The following is a 16,039-nucleotide window of genomic DNA, read 5'->3' on the forward strand; positions in this document are numbered from 1 at the left end:
CCATGTGACTTTTAAGGTCCCTTCCAACCTAAACCATTCTATGATTATAGGAAATGAAGTTATTTCTTTCAAAGACATAGACGTTTGGCCATGGAAATCTTCATTTTAGCATAACAGAATATTCCTCAGACTAACTATGTCATATTTCTAAAATGTAGTATTTCTAACATTTGCAAAGCCTGCTCTTTTCTGGTTGCATCCCAAATACATGCTGCAAGGAAAAGATGCCAATATTTCTTAGCTTCAAAAGCTTTTGAAACTTTAAACATAAACCAAACTTCTTTAGAAAATCCATAGTGAAAGTCAAAGAGCAACCTTTGACATGAATCATCCATTTAATATTTTTTATTTTTTATTTAGACTTGACACTCTTTTTATATAGAGCTGTAAGCTTATTTGTACACTGTTCATGGCTATTTCCACAGAAATATAGAATCCTAGACTGTTTTGTTTTTTTTTTTTAATTCAACCACAGTGTGAAAGACAGAGCTACCCCAATGGTAGTATGGTGAGAAGTTTATTGCTGGTGAGCACTTGAATGCATGGTTTGTTCAACTTAAAAATAAAATGCTTAGTTTCAACATTACTCTAGCCAATTCCTAAGTCCTGAAAGAGAAGTTAAAATTTTTTCCCATGTGTTACTACCAGTTTAAAATAGGGCTTCAGTCTAACCAATGACCTCTTTCATGCCTAAGAAATTAAGAAGTCACTTTTGTATTGAAACATTTTAATGTTCACTAATTTTATTGTTTGGTATAAGAATTATGACCTTCACTTTGGAATCTGGACTTTACAGATCTCATTTAATACCTGCATGCCTTTAAATTCTTTCTGATAATCATAAAAGAGGATGTTGCTGATAGCATGGTAGGGAGTAAATTCAGTACATACCTCATAGCCAGGGCTGACAGGAGACTGACAGGTAGTTGGAAAGAAGAAAAAAGAACAAAGAAATAACAGGGAGAAAAAGACAGAAAATAATGTTATTTTAGAAGCAAGCATGCATGTGGGATCATATTATACCCTCATTATTTTTTACAGAATTAATGCTTCAGAACTGCATTTGTATCTGCCTAGTTATGCTTTGTTTTTAGCATTTTTGTTGATGAGTTTTACATTACTAAGTTAAGAATCAAAAGAAGATTTTATTCTTTGCAGGTAGAGTTTTAAAGCTGTAGTCATTTTCAGCTCAAACGAAATGTTTTATTGGCCAATGAAAACATTTGTACCCAAACTGTAACTGTTTCATGCATGGTGGTTCCCTATGCAAGGATAATTAAAGTATAGGTACATTTTGCATGATTCCACATTATCCTACCTCAAAGATTTTTAAATTACACAATTTCATAAGACAGGGCATAACTTATTAACTTTATAACTGTCACTTTTCCAAAAGGCAGGTTGACACACTATGTCTCCTATCAGGAGCACACAACATCAAGAAAAAAGGAAAAACAACTCAGTTTGATAATTACATCTATCAAAGATCTCCAAAAATTATTCTCTCTCAACTGCTCTGACTCTACATGATAATTTGGGGTAAAAATAAATTTATTTTAGTCTTATTTGAAGAACTGATAGATATAACAGAGATTGTATTTTGTTAGCAGTGGTTCAAGTAATATGTCAATATTAGTAATATATGATCCAGTTTCATGAACAAGGTTGATGTTTTTCAGTATATTCACACAGACTGTAGAAAAATGAAAGACATTCCAAAGTGCATGGTTTGATTGGCATTACCATATAAACTGTCATAAAACTTATCTCACAAGCACTGCAGAAGAATTGAGTCCAAAGGACAGATCTGGTACATGAGACTTGACAAAGCTTATGCCACTTACAAAAAGCTGGGGGAGTGGGGATGGAGGAGGGAAGGCAGGGATGGAAATGCATTCAAAGGAAAAAAAATTAAACAGAACAAAAGACATACAGAAGCCACATGTGAGAGCATTTCCACAAATCTAATGATACCATGATTTCATTAAATAAAAGTGAGATAAGAAAGCTATTTGATTTCTCTAGGCCCATCCCTTTACCCACTGTAAATATATTTTCTTTGGGCGTGCAGGTGTGTATGAGCATGTGTGATGTTCTGAATCATCAACACAGGGACACCAATGTTTACAAGCTCTCAGATGTATGGCCTGCAGTATAGATGACACTTACTGCATTTTTTCACTGCCAATTTTAATGATTTCAAACATTCTGAAATATATAGCTTTGCAAAACATGTATTTCGTATAAGAATGTGTCAGCAAACAACACAGTCATATAATTTGTTTTCAAATTGAAAAATTTTTGCTACATATTAACTGTACACTGCAATGCAGAATATTTATAGAGGGTATACCAGAATGCTGACTTACACAATTGTTTTAAACCAAAACAAAACAAACAAAACAAAACAAAAAACCCAAAAAAACAAAACAAAAAACTGAGATCAGAATTAGGGCCAGCCTTCCTCAAAATTTTCTGTCTTGGTTTAAGTAATTTCTGAAACAACCTGCTGAGAATTATGATTAATCCGTAAACATTTGTTGCTGTAGTTTGCAGAACTTAAGCACCTTACTCATTTATGCAGCTTTTCAATTAAAAATACAGATTCATAATGTTAACCTTAATTTCCAAGTAGCTTTAGACTAATGATAATCAGTAGCATAAGTACATAATTATGGTTCGTAGATGGTACTGCATCTAATACCATGTCTACATAATTTGCAATAGTGTCCTTTTAGTATGTCAAGTTTAATAAGTTTAATACTCTAATTGAGAGGAAAACATGATAATTGTTGTGTGTACTTATAAATTTTTTCCTCTCTTTTAAACCTTAAGGTTTTCAAAACCTTCACTTAGGAGTGGACTCATTTATACACTGTGTAAAATCTTATCTATTCAAGTATATTATGACCATGAGTGCTAAAAAGAACAAACATGCTAAAAATAAATAATAGGTATCATTGTAATTTCCAATCAACATTTAGTTCTCAGAAGTGTTGCTTTCATTTCAGGATACTAATATATTAATGAATATACAAATATACCATACATTTACATGCTTTTGTGTATACTGTACATCTGTATATATATATAAATACATTTACCACAAAGAGCCATTTAAGGATCTAATGGAGATTTCTCCTACTTTCTTCTGAACACTCAGAAATATGCCAAATATGCAGGCTCCAACTAATTAACTACAGACTTGACTGTGACAGATATCCAGTTTAATGCTGTGATGACTGAGTCAGTGTCTTAATGAGGCAAATCTTTCCTATTTAATATGCCAAGGGAAATAATGGTCCAATATAGAAGAAACTCTAGAAAATCCAGTTCCAAGACAGTTTCTCCAAGATCCAACTACTTATATTAGTATGGGTGGCAGTTTTAGACCTTAAAAACAACCTAATTCTTGACAAAGGAGGAGACTCCTGGGAGTATCAGAAGTGACACATACCTTAAACCCACATACCTTATGCTGGTGACCTCCCTTTTACGTCAAGATGCCTTCTCTTACTTTATAATTTACATACCACCCTCCTCTGTAGTCTGTAACAGGCAAAACCAGATTCTACAGCATGAAATGTCATCGTTTCTCAGCTCCTCCCATGGCCTCTACAGCTAGGGAATCCCATACCAGAAGGGCTTCATCCGTCACGCTGGGTGAGGGCTCTGCGGAAACTGTTCGAACGGTGCTCAGTCCTGTTAGGGACACATTGGACAGGCGTCTTTTCCGTACACCACTGCAGTTGTTAGGAATTTTGAACGCGCATCTCTTATGGTAGTTTAGACCACATCCTGAAAAGAGAAATTTAAAACCATCTGATTATGGTTTACTGCTCAAAAAAGCAAAGAATTTTGGATTTTTCAAAAACAACACGAATTCAAAAACATTAGGCTTAATTTTTATTAAACTTTTCCCTCTGCTCTTCTATTCCAGCAAATTTTTAGAGATATAATGTTATCAACTCAAAATAGATACATCTACAATCAGTGGTTTTTCTCTTTTTGAAAATCTATGGTCTCAAAGAGCAGGAAATTTCTATGACCAGCACTTGGGAGGCAAGGGTGTCTCACTGCAAATGGTATATTCTGTTGGATTCAGCCTACCAGAAGACAAATAGGTGCGGCAAAATGAGAAAACTTAGCTATTATGAACTCATTTGGATTGAGAGTAACTTCAGTTAAATATTCAGAGTTACTGTGATACAAAATGATTCACAGGCTCATTAAGAATTGTAAGGGAAGAGTAAGATATGTAGCCTTTTCTTAAAAATACGTATCAACAAAATTTTTTTACACTTAAGGTCACAGAGCCATATCTAAGGCCTTAGAGTAGTCAAAAGGTAAGTTCTTTAATCAGTTAACTACTTTGACAGTTCTTAATGTCTCTAACAAATTTTAAAGCAGCATTAGACCCAACACATGGTACTAGAATGGAGAAGTCTCTTCTTTAGACTGAAAAACTGCATCTCACTGCAGCTCACCTTCACATTTGAGTCCCTGACGCACCAGCCCCCACAGCATCTCTCCACAATGGTCACAAAAGGCTGGAGCCCGATATGAGTGAACAAACAGAGCATGGGGACGGATTTGAAAGTCTTCAAAAGTAGCAGAAGCTGTAAGATCATACAAAAAATTAACAGAATTAGTAATATAAGTACTATTCTTCACTTATGGGGTACTTCATCACAGAACAAGGCAAAAGTCCTTTTGGCAACTATGATGCTGACCCTTGAACTTGGAATTGTTCACTGCACAATATTTTGAAGATAAAAGCAGTGATGGTATACCCTCAGACTACAATGGCCACTGAAAAAAGCAAAAAGCTGAATTTACAAACTTGCAGCAATGACACCTCTGACAATATTTTTTCAATCAAACACAGGACTATAATAGCATATCAACATTTACCAAAATTGTCAAGAGTTCAATCAAATGTCAGAATTTTTTCCAAATACTCTTTTACAAGCATGACTCACTGCACCTTGAAGGTACACATACATAAAATAAACCAAACACATCCAGTAAACAAATTCTGGAAGGTTTTGTTGACAAGTAAATGAAAGCGTATCTAAAATAGTCTGTTGTTTCTACTGATCACTTGGCAGAATTAATTCAGCAGCCAATGTTGGGATTGGTGAACTGATCACACTGGTTGAAAACATGTATCAGAGCTTAAAAATAAAACATGTCATGATACACCCAAATTTCAACAAAGAAAAAACCTTGCAGGGCAGCCTGGAAGATGGTTATGCATTTCTTGAAGTACAAAATCTTTACAAGGTGACATGAACCTGCAATTACTGTAAGAGGTGCAAAAGTTAGAGGGGCTAGTTAAAGGCACTAGTGCAAACTATAAAAATAACCAACTAAAATGTTTTAAAAGCTATTTATAATACAGAGACAGCAAATACCACAACATTTTTAAAAACAGACTTAAATGAAATATTTCCTTTTCTTATTAAATATCTCAAACATGTATCAGATAGTCTAAAGAAATATCTGTCAAATGTCATTAAATACCAATCACATATGCAAACATTTGATCTCATTCAGACTGCCATTTAAACGAGTTATTTGTATGCTTAGTCTTCAAAGATTGCAGGATGAATGCAATAGGTATGTAGGCACTTAACAGAAATATTTTGTCTTTCAACGGAAATACATTCCTGATTTGCAACTGACAGAAAGGAAAAAAAACAAACTAGAACACCCAAAACGAAAACAACCCTCCCCTCCAGCCCTGTTTTTTAATGGTTCCATTCAAAGGAATTCCTAAGAGATCCAAATACCCTATCTAGTTCCGTGTCTACTAATGAAAAGAGAACCAAAAACCTGCATGCTGATCAAGAAAACATTTTTAACTAACTAGAGGAGGGTACCAATAAAGACTTATGTCCTGGTCTCAGTTGCTTCTCTGCAAAAAAACTGTTACTCTTTTCCAAAATTGTCCACAGTAAAAATTAGTTTCTAGTCTCAACCAGTCTTGTGATCTATTAACAAAAGTATTCAGAATACCATCACAAAAGTAGGATCCATTGATTCCAATCATGCCCAACTTCAATTTTTAAAAAAGTTTTTACTAGAACAATCCAGTGCTTGGTCACCTGCACAGTAAAGTTCTTCCTCAGATTCAAGTGGAGCTTCTTGTGTACCAGTTTTGCCCATCGCCTCTTGTCCTATTGCTCAGCACCACTGAAAAGAACCTGGCTTCAGATTCTTGACACCCTCCCTTTAGTACACATTTTAGATGTTGAACATATTTGTTGTGATTTTACCTTAGAATTTAGAGTGAACCATCTTTTTCTGCACATTGTCAGATGTTTTTCTACACTTCCAACCAAATCAAAGAGTATGTTGGAAGGGTCAAGCACTCAAAGCTTTAAAATATATTTAGATGTTATTGAAATACAAACACATTTGTATACTTCACTTGTACAAAGAGAACAAAATACAGGCACATTAACTTCCCTCTTTAATTTCATATTGAAGATAGGAATTCAGAACAACACCTTCTCAATAGATCACTTATCTGTGAAGTTCAAGAAGGAATAGTTTTTCAGGGCCTCTACTATGACTAGCATGCGGCCAAAGAAGGAAAAGTTGTCACAGGCAGCAAACACCTGTATGGTCCTACCACATATGGGTACCAACTGAGCTGTGATAGATCAGCAGCTGGATGAGATCAAATTACAGATGCAAATCATACTGAACCTTGATCACTTCCTCTTCTCTTGCCTGGTCTGTGAAATTATGATATATCTGTGAAGACATGTCTTCAGCACTCTGGAGACTCCAGCCACACAACACACTACAACATGCAACAACATCTCCTCAGCAACTCAGCTATAAACACATCACTAAGCCTTCCCATCTCTCTATTTGTCTCCTTCAGACTTTACAACTAGAGTTTTGACCTCAGCTCTTCTGTTCCAGACTTTTGTTCATGGATTTTGCATAGCATATTAACCTACAGCTTTATGAAGAATATTGTGATTAACATCTCTGATTCTTTGCAAATGAAATGATAATGGAAAAATGTATGTATGTATGTACGTAGGAGCCTCTTCAAGAATACATACCAAAACTGGAACACTATGCCCTACCAGCTTCCAATTGGTTCAGGAAGCTTCCAACTAAAATCAAGAAGCTGATGGAAACAAGATATTCAGTGAGTATGTACCTGTCCCCAAGCAGAAGACAAAGAAAACCCTAGTGTTAGCACCCTCAAGACATGATAGGCATGAATTTTTATAGCATATGAGAGTTTTAGAGACACAAACGTTTTGTTTACAAAAATAGACTTTCCTGAGATTGTTTGTATAGGTGCATACATGTAATAACCAAACAACTATTGAAGCAATGCTCATGTACAATAAAAACAGCCTAAATCTCAATTTAGCAAAGTATTTACGTATCTAAGTTCACAACAATTGCATTGAATAACCTAATGTTATGCTTGTATTTAAGTTCTCTTTTGCATCAATGGCACTTACTAAATTGGAAGACTGGAGAGAAGTTTTACATTGATTTACTGGGTAGTTTTACAGATAATATGAATAGTGCAGCAAAACCACAAATAGCCTACAAAAAAAAATCGGTAACTTAGTTAACTTCAATTAGTTTAACAATTTAGATAATAGATTAAAAATATATTATTTTAAAATAGCTTAAAAAAAATTGAGATTGTGAGAAGCATATGTAATTTTCTCTGTAGAAGCAAACCTGAAATCCAAATCTCCCATGAGTAGTTTTGCCTTAGGAAGTGGTTTATAAATTAAGTCCTCCTTTTAAACTTCTTGCTACCATTCAGTCAGTCAACTTTTTAAAATTATATGTCTAGGAAGCCTTTCATGCAGCCATTAATGTTTAAACATTTAACTTTCAAAATATTCCTGTTGTTCACTGAAAAACAAAAACAACAAACTAATATCCTGCTGATTTAGAGAAAGATATGTATATTTTTTTCCAGATTAAATTGAGACCTGTCTTGGTAACAAAAACCTTCTGTAATCAGGCAACCCTTTTGCTTTGACAGAGTACTGATGGGGTGAAGACAATTTTGTGGCTGGATTTAAAATTCTGCTATAAAAAAAGAGGGACCTCCAAATACGGCTGTAAGCACATCCTAGAAAGCTTAATTACTCTGCAGAAAAGTTTGCAATATTATATTCTTTATATGACACTGTTAACTCAGTCTACCTTGTCATCATCTATATAAGTTTTCCTAGTATCACCAAAACACAGACATTGAAACTGCAACAGTTTTGACAAGACTATTTCATCAAGTATATTAATGACTTGGCTGTTAATGGCTAGTACTCCTTGTCCTGGGCTCAGTAGTAAGATCTATCATTCAGCACAGATGGAAAGTAAAACATGAAGACATTGCAAATTAGAGAAGCAAGGTCTTGCTTTCAGAAAGAGGCAAATGATTTGCTTCATCATTTTGTGTTCCAAGTCCAAAAGGGCTTTGAACTATAAGCAGAGGTGAGATCCTGCTATTATGAGTGACAGAGCTTCACTGTCATCCTGCATCCATGCATCTCACAGCAGAAGAAACTAGCAATCACAAGACTAACAATAACTTGCAGCTATGAAAAGCAGGCATTCTCCTGCTACTTTCTCTCATTTGGAATGCATTTAAGAGTAATGCATTCTGTTGAGTTCCCACAGGCATTTGTAACTTGAGCCCTTACTTACAAGAAGTGCTGGCATCCATCACTTAAAAATTAATATAACTCACAACTAAACACTACTAACTTCAAGCACTGGTTAAACAACAACAATTAACTGAGTATACAGTTCTGCTAGACTAAGAAGAAGGAAATAATTTTATTATTTTCAATCCTGGCAATCAAATCCAGTTTCAGTTTCCACAGTTTCATTAAAGTTAGCAGAGTTCTGGCAGTTCATACAGGCCAAACACTCCACATCTGATCTCCATCCTAAAATCTGAATTAAAAACTAAACTAAAATTATCAGGACCTTAATATTGACTATAAATAATCACTTCCTAAAATCTATACATGTGCACATTTATAATCATCCTGTTTATTTGTTCTGCTTTGAAGTAGGGAAACTTTGATATGGAAAATTTGGATCCAATAAGCTTTCTGGATATTAAATGTGAGTATTTTTGCACTCTAAATTTGATATACAGAGAAAATCCTTCTAATATAATAAATTTTGTTTTATTTACACATTACTGTTTTATCCCAATGCTTTAGGCAAAACCAGTTCTAATTAGGAATGCTAAATTGACATTCAGGTAGGAGGTAGGGACAGAGGAAGAAATACATTTTCAGAACTGCATTTGATACTCTTGAGCAGAAGCCTGCTAGTTGCTAAATGCAACTGGTACAGGCTAGCTGCAATGTCTTCATACTATCCAGACTAATCAAAAGCTGCATGTCTTCAATCCTCCAGTGACAGAGATACAGGAAACTGAATCCGCTGCCACGAGGCTGATAACATGTCATGCTGCTGCTCCTGGACAGTTTAATTTGGAAACATGAGCTTGGGTGTCCAGAAAGCCAAGCAGAGGGAAAAGTCCTCAAAAAGAAACAGTAATGTCAGAAGGAAGGAGGGCTGGGAGGGCAAGGGTGAAAACTCTGCATAAAGGTAAGATGCTGGAAATAGGGGAAGATCCCAGAGATCAGAGAGAGATGGAGGCCAGAGAACCTCCATGCATTTTGATCAGTGATGCCCAAGGATGGTAGCTTCAAGTGGTGGTACAGCATGAACAAACTAGACTTTGTGCCCAGCCTTGCTTGGCCAGCAGCTATCTTCTTCCTGAGGAGGGAAGAGCAGTGGGAAGCTGGCACATGTAAGAAGGGAGCAAATGAGCCAGCGTGGGAGGCATCCAAGTAAAGCTCTCATCTCCTTCCTTCTTAAATCCCAGTATCCAGACTCACTATGGGCTGTTGTTTACACTGTCACACCAGTGACATGAGATTTAAGCAATAAACTGAAGGGGACAATAAACCATTTGCAAGCATTTGTCCAGTGCTAGCTCAGAATTTTAAGGAGTAATAATAAAAAATCAACATTTATGAGTCAATGTGCTTGATTCATCTGTACACTCTTAATTTTTAAAGTTCAATTTTTATGTACTTCTATTTATTTGTGAATGATTACACAGTTTCAAACCTACAAACTACATAGCTCACTAGGTTTAAGTTCATTTGAAATCCCTTCACACTATTCTTACATGATGAATTATTCCATTTTCACCCAAGTGGAAAAAACAGCAATACCTTACTTCACAGCTTCAGGCCCTGTTAATCACAAAACACTGCCAAGGTATCAATTTAGCATAGCAAAAAAATTAAATACTCTGCAGGTTTACTGCAGCTATTGATGCAGTGTTCAAAATTGATTCTGACCACAAGCACGAAGGAGCAGCCCCAAATCAAAAAAAAAAACAAACTCTTGCTCCTTTTCCATGTTCTGACTGATCTAATTTAGTATCTTAAAGTAAATGCTGTGAGTCTTTTACATTTTTATCTCCTCTAAATTTTTTAATGACCTCTTAGCTTTTTTCCAAGGATTCAGAAGGAAGAGGTGCTCAAAAAGAATTAATAGCACTTGTAAAACATATTTAATTCCCACAAGTTTGTTTCATAAAAGGTTAAGATTTTTTTCTGTTATATGGTGAATAAATGCTACTGGCCAGAAGTATAATAGAATTAAAAGTACAATCTTATGTTGAATTTAGTAAGGAATGAAGGAACCACCACTGCATACATTAAATTATTTTTAACAAACTCTACTGTTACCTATCTGCAAAAATGAGACAATGAGAGATATGGAACAGGAGCATGACTGTATATAACCACTCAGTTTTCTCAGCCCAACTTGAATCTTTATAGAATAATGCTAGAAAAGGGAGAAGAGAAATTAAAAATGCTAAAAAAATGCACAAGATGACATAATCTGGAAGAAATAAATTAATTATGGTCCTGAATTGTGGTTGATTTTTTTAAAATTGTTTACAAAAATTCAATAATGACTCATCATGGAAACACTTCCAGTGCCTGGCCAGATAGATCAGGTACATAAGCAAAATGTTTAGTTGCTCACTGAAGACAACAGAAGTGTTCTACTCACAACATGCTTACCCAATATTTCACCCATGCATATAAATAACTAGAAATTAACACTAGGATATGATATTCTGTGTTCAGTTGCTGTGAACAGCTGTGACAGATCAGGAAACCTACTAGAGGCATAGAAGAGACTTACATATAAGGAGAGATTAAAAGACTGGAATTGTTTTGTTTGGAGAGGAAATGAGTAAGAGTTTACTGGACTCAAGAAGAGGAGGAAGCAAAAAAAACAAACCAAAAAACAAAAAACCAGGAAACAAACATAACTGCTGCAGAATAGCCTTCTGCACTACCAAGCTACGGTGATAGGAGTCTTCATGTCCTACAAAGCAGGAAAGCTCTCCAACCTTTTTGGCAACAAATCACATCTTAACTATGTTTAACAGAAACATTCTTGGGGCCTCTTTAAAAGCCAGAGTGAGCCAGATTTCAACTGGAATGACAATGTCTCCAGGCTTGAGTCACACTATCATCGAGATATAAAAACCTGCAGACTGCTATCTGTGGCAGTTCCTGAGTATCCTTCTCCTCAGTTGCCATTTCAAATTATTATATTCCCCAAGGAAAGGAGGTTTGCTTGTTTGTGCTCAGACCTCTTTTAGCTACAAACCTCAAGCACTTCCTAAAAGAGGATGTGTATCTTACCACAAAGGGCTGAAAACATAATTTATTGGAAATTACTATGAGACTGTGTATTTCTATTTGTTCTTTCAAAATCAAAGCCAGCAGTCAGCCAATGGAAATAAATTCAATGAGTTCAATAGTGACATTGAAAGAGACTTTTTTTTACATAAGCCATATTTAATTTGAAGTCTAGTGAAGCACCAAGTTATTGAGAAAACAACTTCAGAAAGACTAAATAAAGCAGAAAGATTCCCCAAACAATAGATTTTTTCCTGACATACATCTAAGCAAGGTAGAATACACGGTTGACCATGCATATAAATTGCCTGATGGGCAAGTTATTCCAAGTGGGCTACTGTTTATTTTTCAACGTGCTGAAACATTTATAGCTACTTTTATCCAAGACCACTACTATCATTTAACAAACACACTGATACAAATGTTTCATCAAGCACACACTGGTCAAAGAAACTATTAAACAAATCATCCAAACAAAGCCCTGCTCTCTGCATAGCTGAAGCAAGGCTTGCTCCCCATTAAATTTTTAAGTAGTGAGAATAAACTGGGGAGGTAATTATTTGATGAAAGGGGATGGCATCTGGTGAGGAAAAGAGAATTCTTTGAATGGTGGCAGTTTTATAACTAAAATCTATGTTAGTAGCAAAAACAACTGGCAGATTATTAAGAACTGTGAAAAGGATAAAAATTCAATTAAAATTTTCTTATTCAAATACTAAAAAAAAAAAAAAAAATCATAAAGAGATTATGTTTTTTTCCTAATATGCAACTTCAATTGAACCTACAGCAGTGGTCTCCAAAGTGAGAAGCACACACCCCTGGGTGTGCAAAAGACAACCCATTAGGGTACAGAAAAAATTATTGTAACTTCAGCTACATATATAAACTTTAAATAAATAAAAACACACATATTGAAGGTAGATGCTTGAAGATTTTCAGTCATGAAGTGCTCAAAAAGAAATTTGGACTTTGCCACTATATCTTTAAGAAAAGCTTAAGTGCTAATAAAGACACATCCTGTGAAATAATTCATAGCTATACCAAAACTTCACATACATACACAGATGTAAAGAAAGACTAAATAGTAAATAAATTTGCAAAACAGTAAACAGAGTAGATATATCCTTTGATGAAAACATGTTTCTATTATTATTATGCACTTTTTCCTTTTTAATTGTAGGACTTCCATATTGATTCTGAATATTAATCAGGTGATAGTATTGCATTGTAAGTCTAAATGAGTGCACAAATATCCATCAAAATATTGGACAACTTACTGCAGACTCCAAATTTCACTTATCATTCAAGTCTTTTGAGAAAGGATCAGCTGACATGGGGGCTGCTGAAGTATAAATCTTGAATAACATATCAAGTTACTAAGTGGATTGTATTAAACTCACTCAAAATTATAGTATCCAAAAATATTTTTTAAAAGGGTAAATGTGATCTGCATCGTATTAAGAAAACTGAGCAAAAAATTAACAAGAAAGGTAAAAAAATTGCCTCACTGAACTAAGATTACTTTAAGGAGAATAAGGTTTTTTTTTTTAACTCCAGAGACTTTAAAATAAATACAAGACACAAATAAAATCAAGATTTAATTTGGTCCACTTAGGAAGTTGATAGGCATTTTTTAATGCATTAACTGCAATTAATGCAGCTAATCAGCTTCAATCACCTTTCTTGGAAAGCTGGCTGTACAACTTATTGAGGAGAGGCCTGTTAAAGTGGTGTGACATGAAATATGTCTCTTTTCAGTGAAATCATGTGATAGGAATACAAAAGCATAAGAATTACTGGATCAGACAAAAATCTACTAAGCCTGGAATCCTGTCTTTGAAAGAGGAGTTCTCAAAGCAACTTCAGCATTCTCTGAAGCAAAGGTGACAAAGGTGATGACACAAGGGCAATGACATTACAAGCCATTTTCTGTTCTGTTGCTACACCTGACACTCACTAGTAAAGCTTTCATGAATGTATTTAACAGCACAGACTTAAGTACCTTGCTGGTAACCTGCTTCCACTGTGAAAACAGCATGCACTTCCTTTGCTTCCTATGTCATAAACAGTTATTTGTCCATTTGAGCATTTACCCTGTCCTCTTGTGAAAGCATAGTTTCTCCATGAGCACTTGGACTGAAAGTTTGCATTAAATCTGGAAAATTAAGTGAAATCTCAAATGAACTAACAATTTCATTAAAGAGCACACAAACCAAAAAATGTATTCTCTCAAAAAATCAGACAATTAGAGATATATAAGGCTGGATGTTTAATCTATTAGGTCACAGTGGAACAGTGACCTCTCATATACAGGCACTGTCTAGAAAGTAACAATTAACATAGTTATACATGGAAAAAAAGACAATGAGGCAAACATAAATGAAAAAGGAAAAAGGGTCTTTCAGTCCTGGGAACTCCAAACACAATCATCTATCTGAATTCATGACTCAATAACAATGTTAGACTAATGAACAGCAAGGGATATAAAATCAATCAACTTTAATCACAAATGTGCCTTATCTCTACAGAAATAAGAAAAATGACAGGTAAAGAAAATTTAAAGGACATAGAGGAAGAATAATTGTTAAAGATTTCATGTTAGAAAAAAAAAAATTGTATTTCTCAAGCCACCAAAAGGCAGCATGTTAACATAGACATGAAGGCACCAAGAGAAGGATGCTCTTCAATCACAAAGCAAAATCCCAAACTGTGAGCAACAATATAAGTACTATAACATTATGTTCAGAGATATAACATCACAGTGTTTCATCTCAAGTTGAACTAGCACTACAATCCAGTTATGTGTTGATAAATGGCATTTTCTGTAATTGTATAGCTATCCACAGGTTTTATTCAGCCCAGTATATTTTATCAAAGGCAGTATAAACTGTACTGAATCAAAATAAAAGATTCCCATCTAACAACCAGGTGATCTACCATCTATGTGATATTACAACAGAAACAGCTTCTTAACAAAAGCAGTGGATCAATTCCTGCCCTCATCAGCACAGCAAGAGAACGTAAAATAGCTGCTATTTGACTTTCTGCTTCAGGAATCCTGCCAAGTTGAGCACAACTGCTCACAGCAAGCAGATGAAGTACATTCCACTAATTCACACAAGATGCTAACATTTCACAGTCTGCTTTCCAGCAGCAGACAAAAACCTCTTGCATCTCAATGTAACTTTGCCCAGCAAAAACAAGGCAGAATTTTTCTAAACCAATTTTTCAAACCTGTTTTTCTAAACCAACCAAATTAAACCTATAAATAAGCAATCTTTTTCCCTATATATCATGAATAGACTTGGCAAATTTACACAGCAGTTCTTAATAAACTTCATGAACAAGATACAGAAGACAAACAATGCTGACAAAAACAAGTCTAAAGACATCTCAAGTAATTGTTTCCTTGAAGTCCTCAAAAAAACAGAACTCAGAAAGAGAATACAGATGTACAAAATCACAGCAATTCTCATCTGTCAGCTTTTTCTATAGAATCAATGTCTCCATTTAAGGGAAGAAAAACAAATAGAGTTATTCTGGAAAAAGTCACAGATACACAGATGAAGGATGGCAATTGCATCTAGAGACAGCTTTAAATAATACCTTCAACACATGATTCATTTCAGAAAGCAGAGAACTCATCTACTTTCCAGATCTCATGTAACAACCTAAAGTAAAAACTCGTTAACTATTTAACATCTCTGCAAAGAAAGGGTATGAAGGACAGCACCTATCATTAATATCATTCATTGGCATCAACAAATTGCAGTTGAAATAAATTATTTTTATGAGCTAGTCAAAACAACACTGAAGATCTCCAAAAACCTATGAGTTAACTTAAAGAAGAGAGTTTATCACAACAAAAATAAATTTAAATCCTGTTCAAATTTATTGTAATTTTTACATTATGCTATTTTGGTAATTAATGTTTGCAACCTATATTTCATGAGTGGAACATGAAAGTTAACTTTTCAGAGGTTCAGTTGAAAATTTCAGGAAATACTAATTAATCCCATTAAGATTGAAGGTCATTTTTTATCTTAAACCCACTTTACAAAAATATGCTTCTTTTCTTGAGCAAACCTTAAGACTAAATTAAGATTAAATTTTAGAGAGAGAGAGAGAGAGAGAGAGAGATCTAAAAAGATCTAACTTCTGGTTACTATTCCTTTCAGTATTTATGGATGACTGACTACTCATTTCCAGCTATCTTTGACTAACTTTCACTCCAATTTCTGTACCTTGCTTCCTGATTTTGGCCTGCCTACTATTTTTTAATG

At 34.7% G+C, this 16,039-nt stretch overlaps 1 protein-coding gene across 2 annotated transcripts in view; it reads right to left on the reverse strand.

Moving 5' to 3' along the window:
- PRKD1 (protein kinase D1) overlaps nucleotides 1-16,039 on the reverse strand; it is a 114,361-nt gene that overhangs the window by 36,722 nt on the left and 61,600 nt on the right. The window contains exons 3-5 of one of the 2 annotated variants that reach the window (XM_079308690.1): nucleotides 4,488-4,619; nucleotides 3,638-3,798; nucleotides 892-915 (exon numbers count right to left, since the gene is read on the reverse strand). In XM_079308690.1, the coding sequence (XP_079164816.1) occupies nucleotides 892-915; nucleotides 3,638-3,798; nucleotides 4,488-4,619 (317 nt within the window). The remainder of the gene's footprint in view (nucleotides 1-891; nucleotides 916-3,637; nucleotides 3,799-4,487; nucleotides 4,620-16,039) is intronic. The other variant, XM_079308691.1, reaches the window with a different exon arrangement.

The sequence above is a fragment of the Erithacus rubecula genome, assembly GCF_903797595.1.
Source record: "Erithacus rubecula genome assembly, chromosome: 6".
In the NCBI taxonomy this organism is placed as follows: domain Eukaryota; kingdom Metazoa; phylum Chordata; class Aves; order Passeriformes; family Muscicapidae; genus Erithacus; species Erithacus rubecula.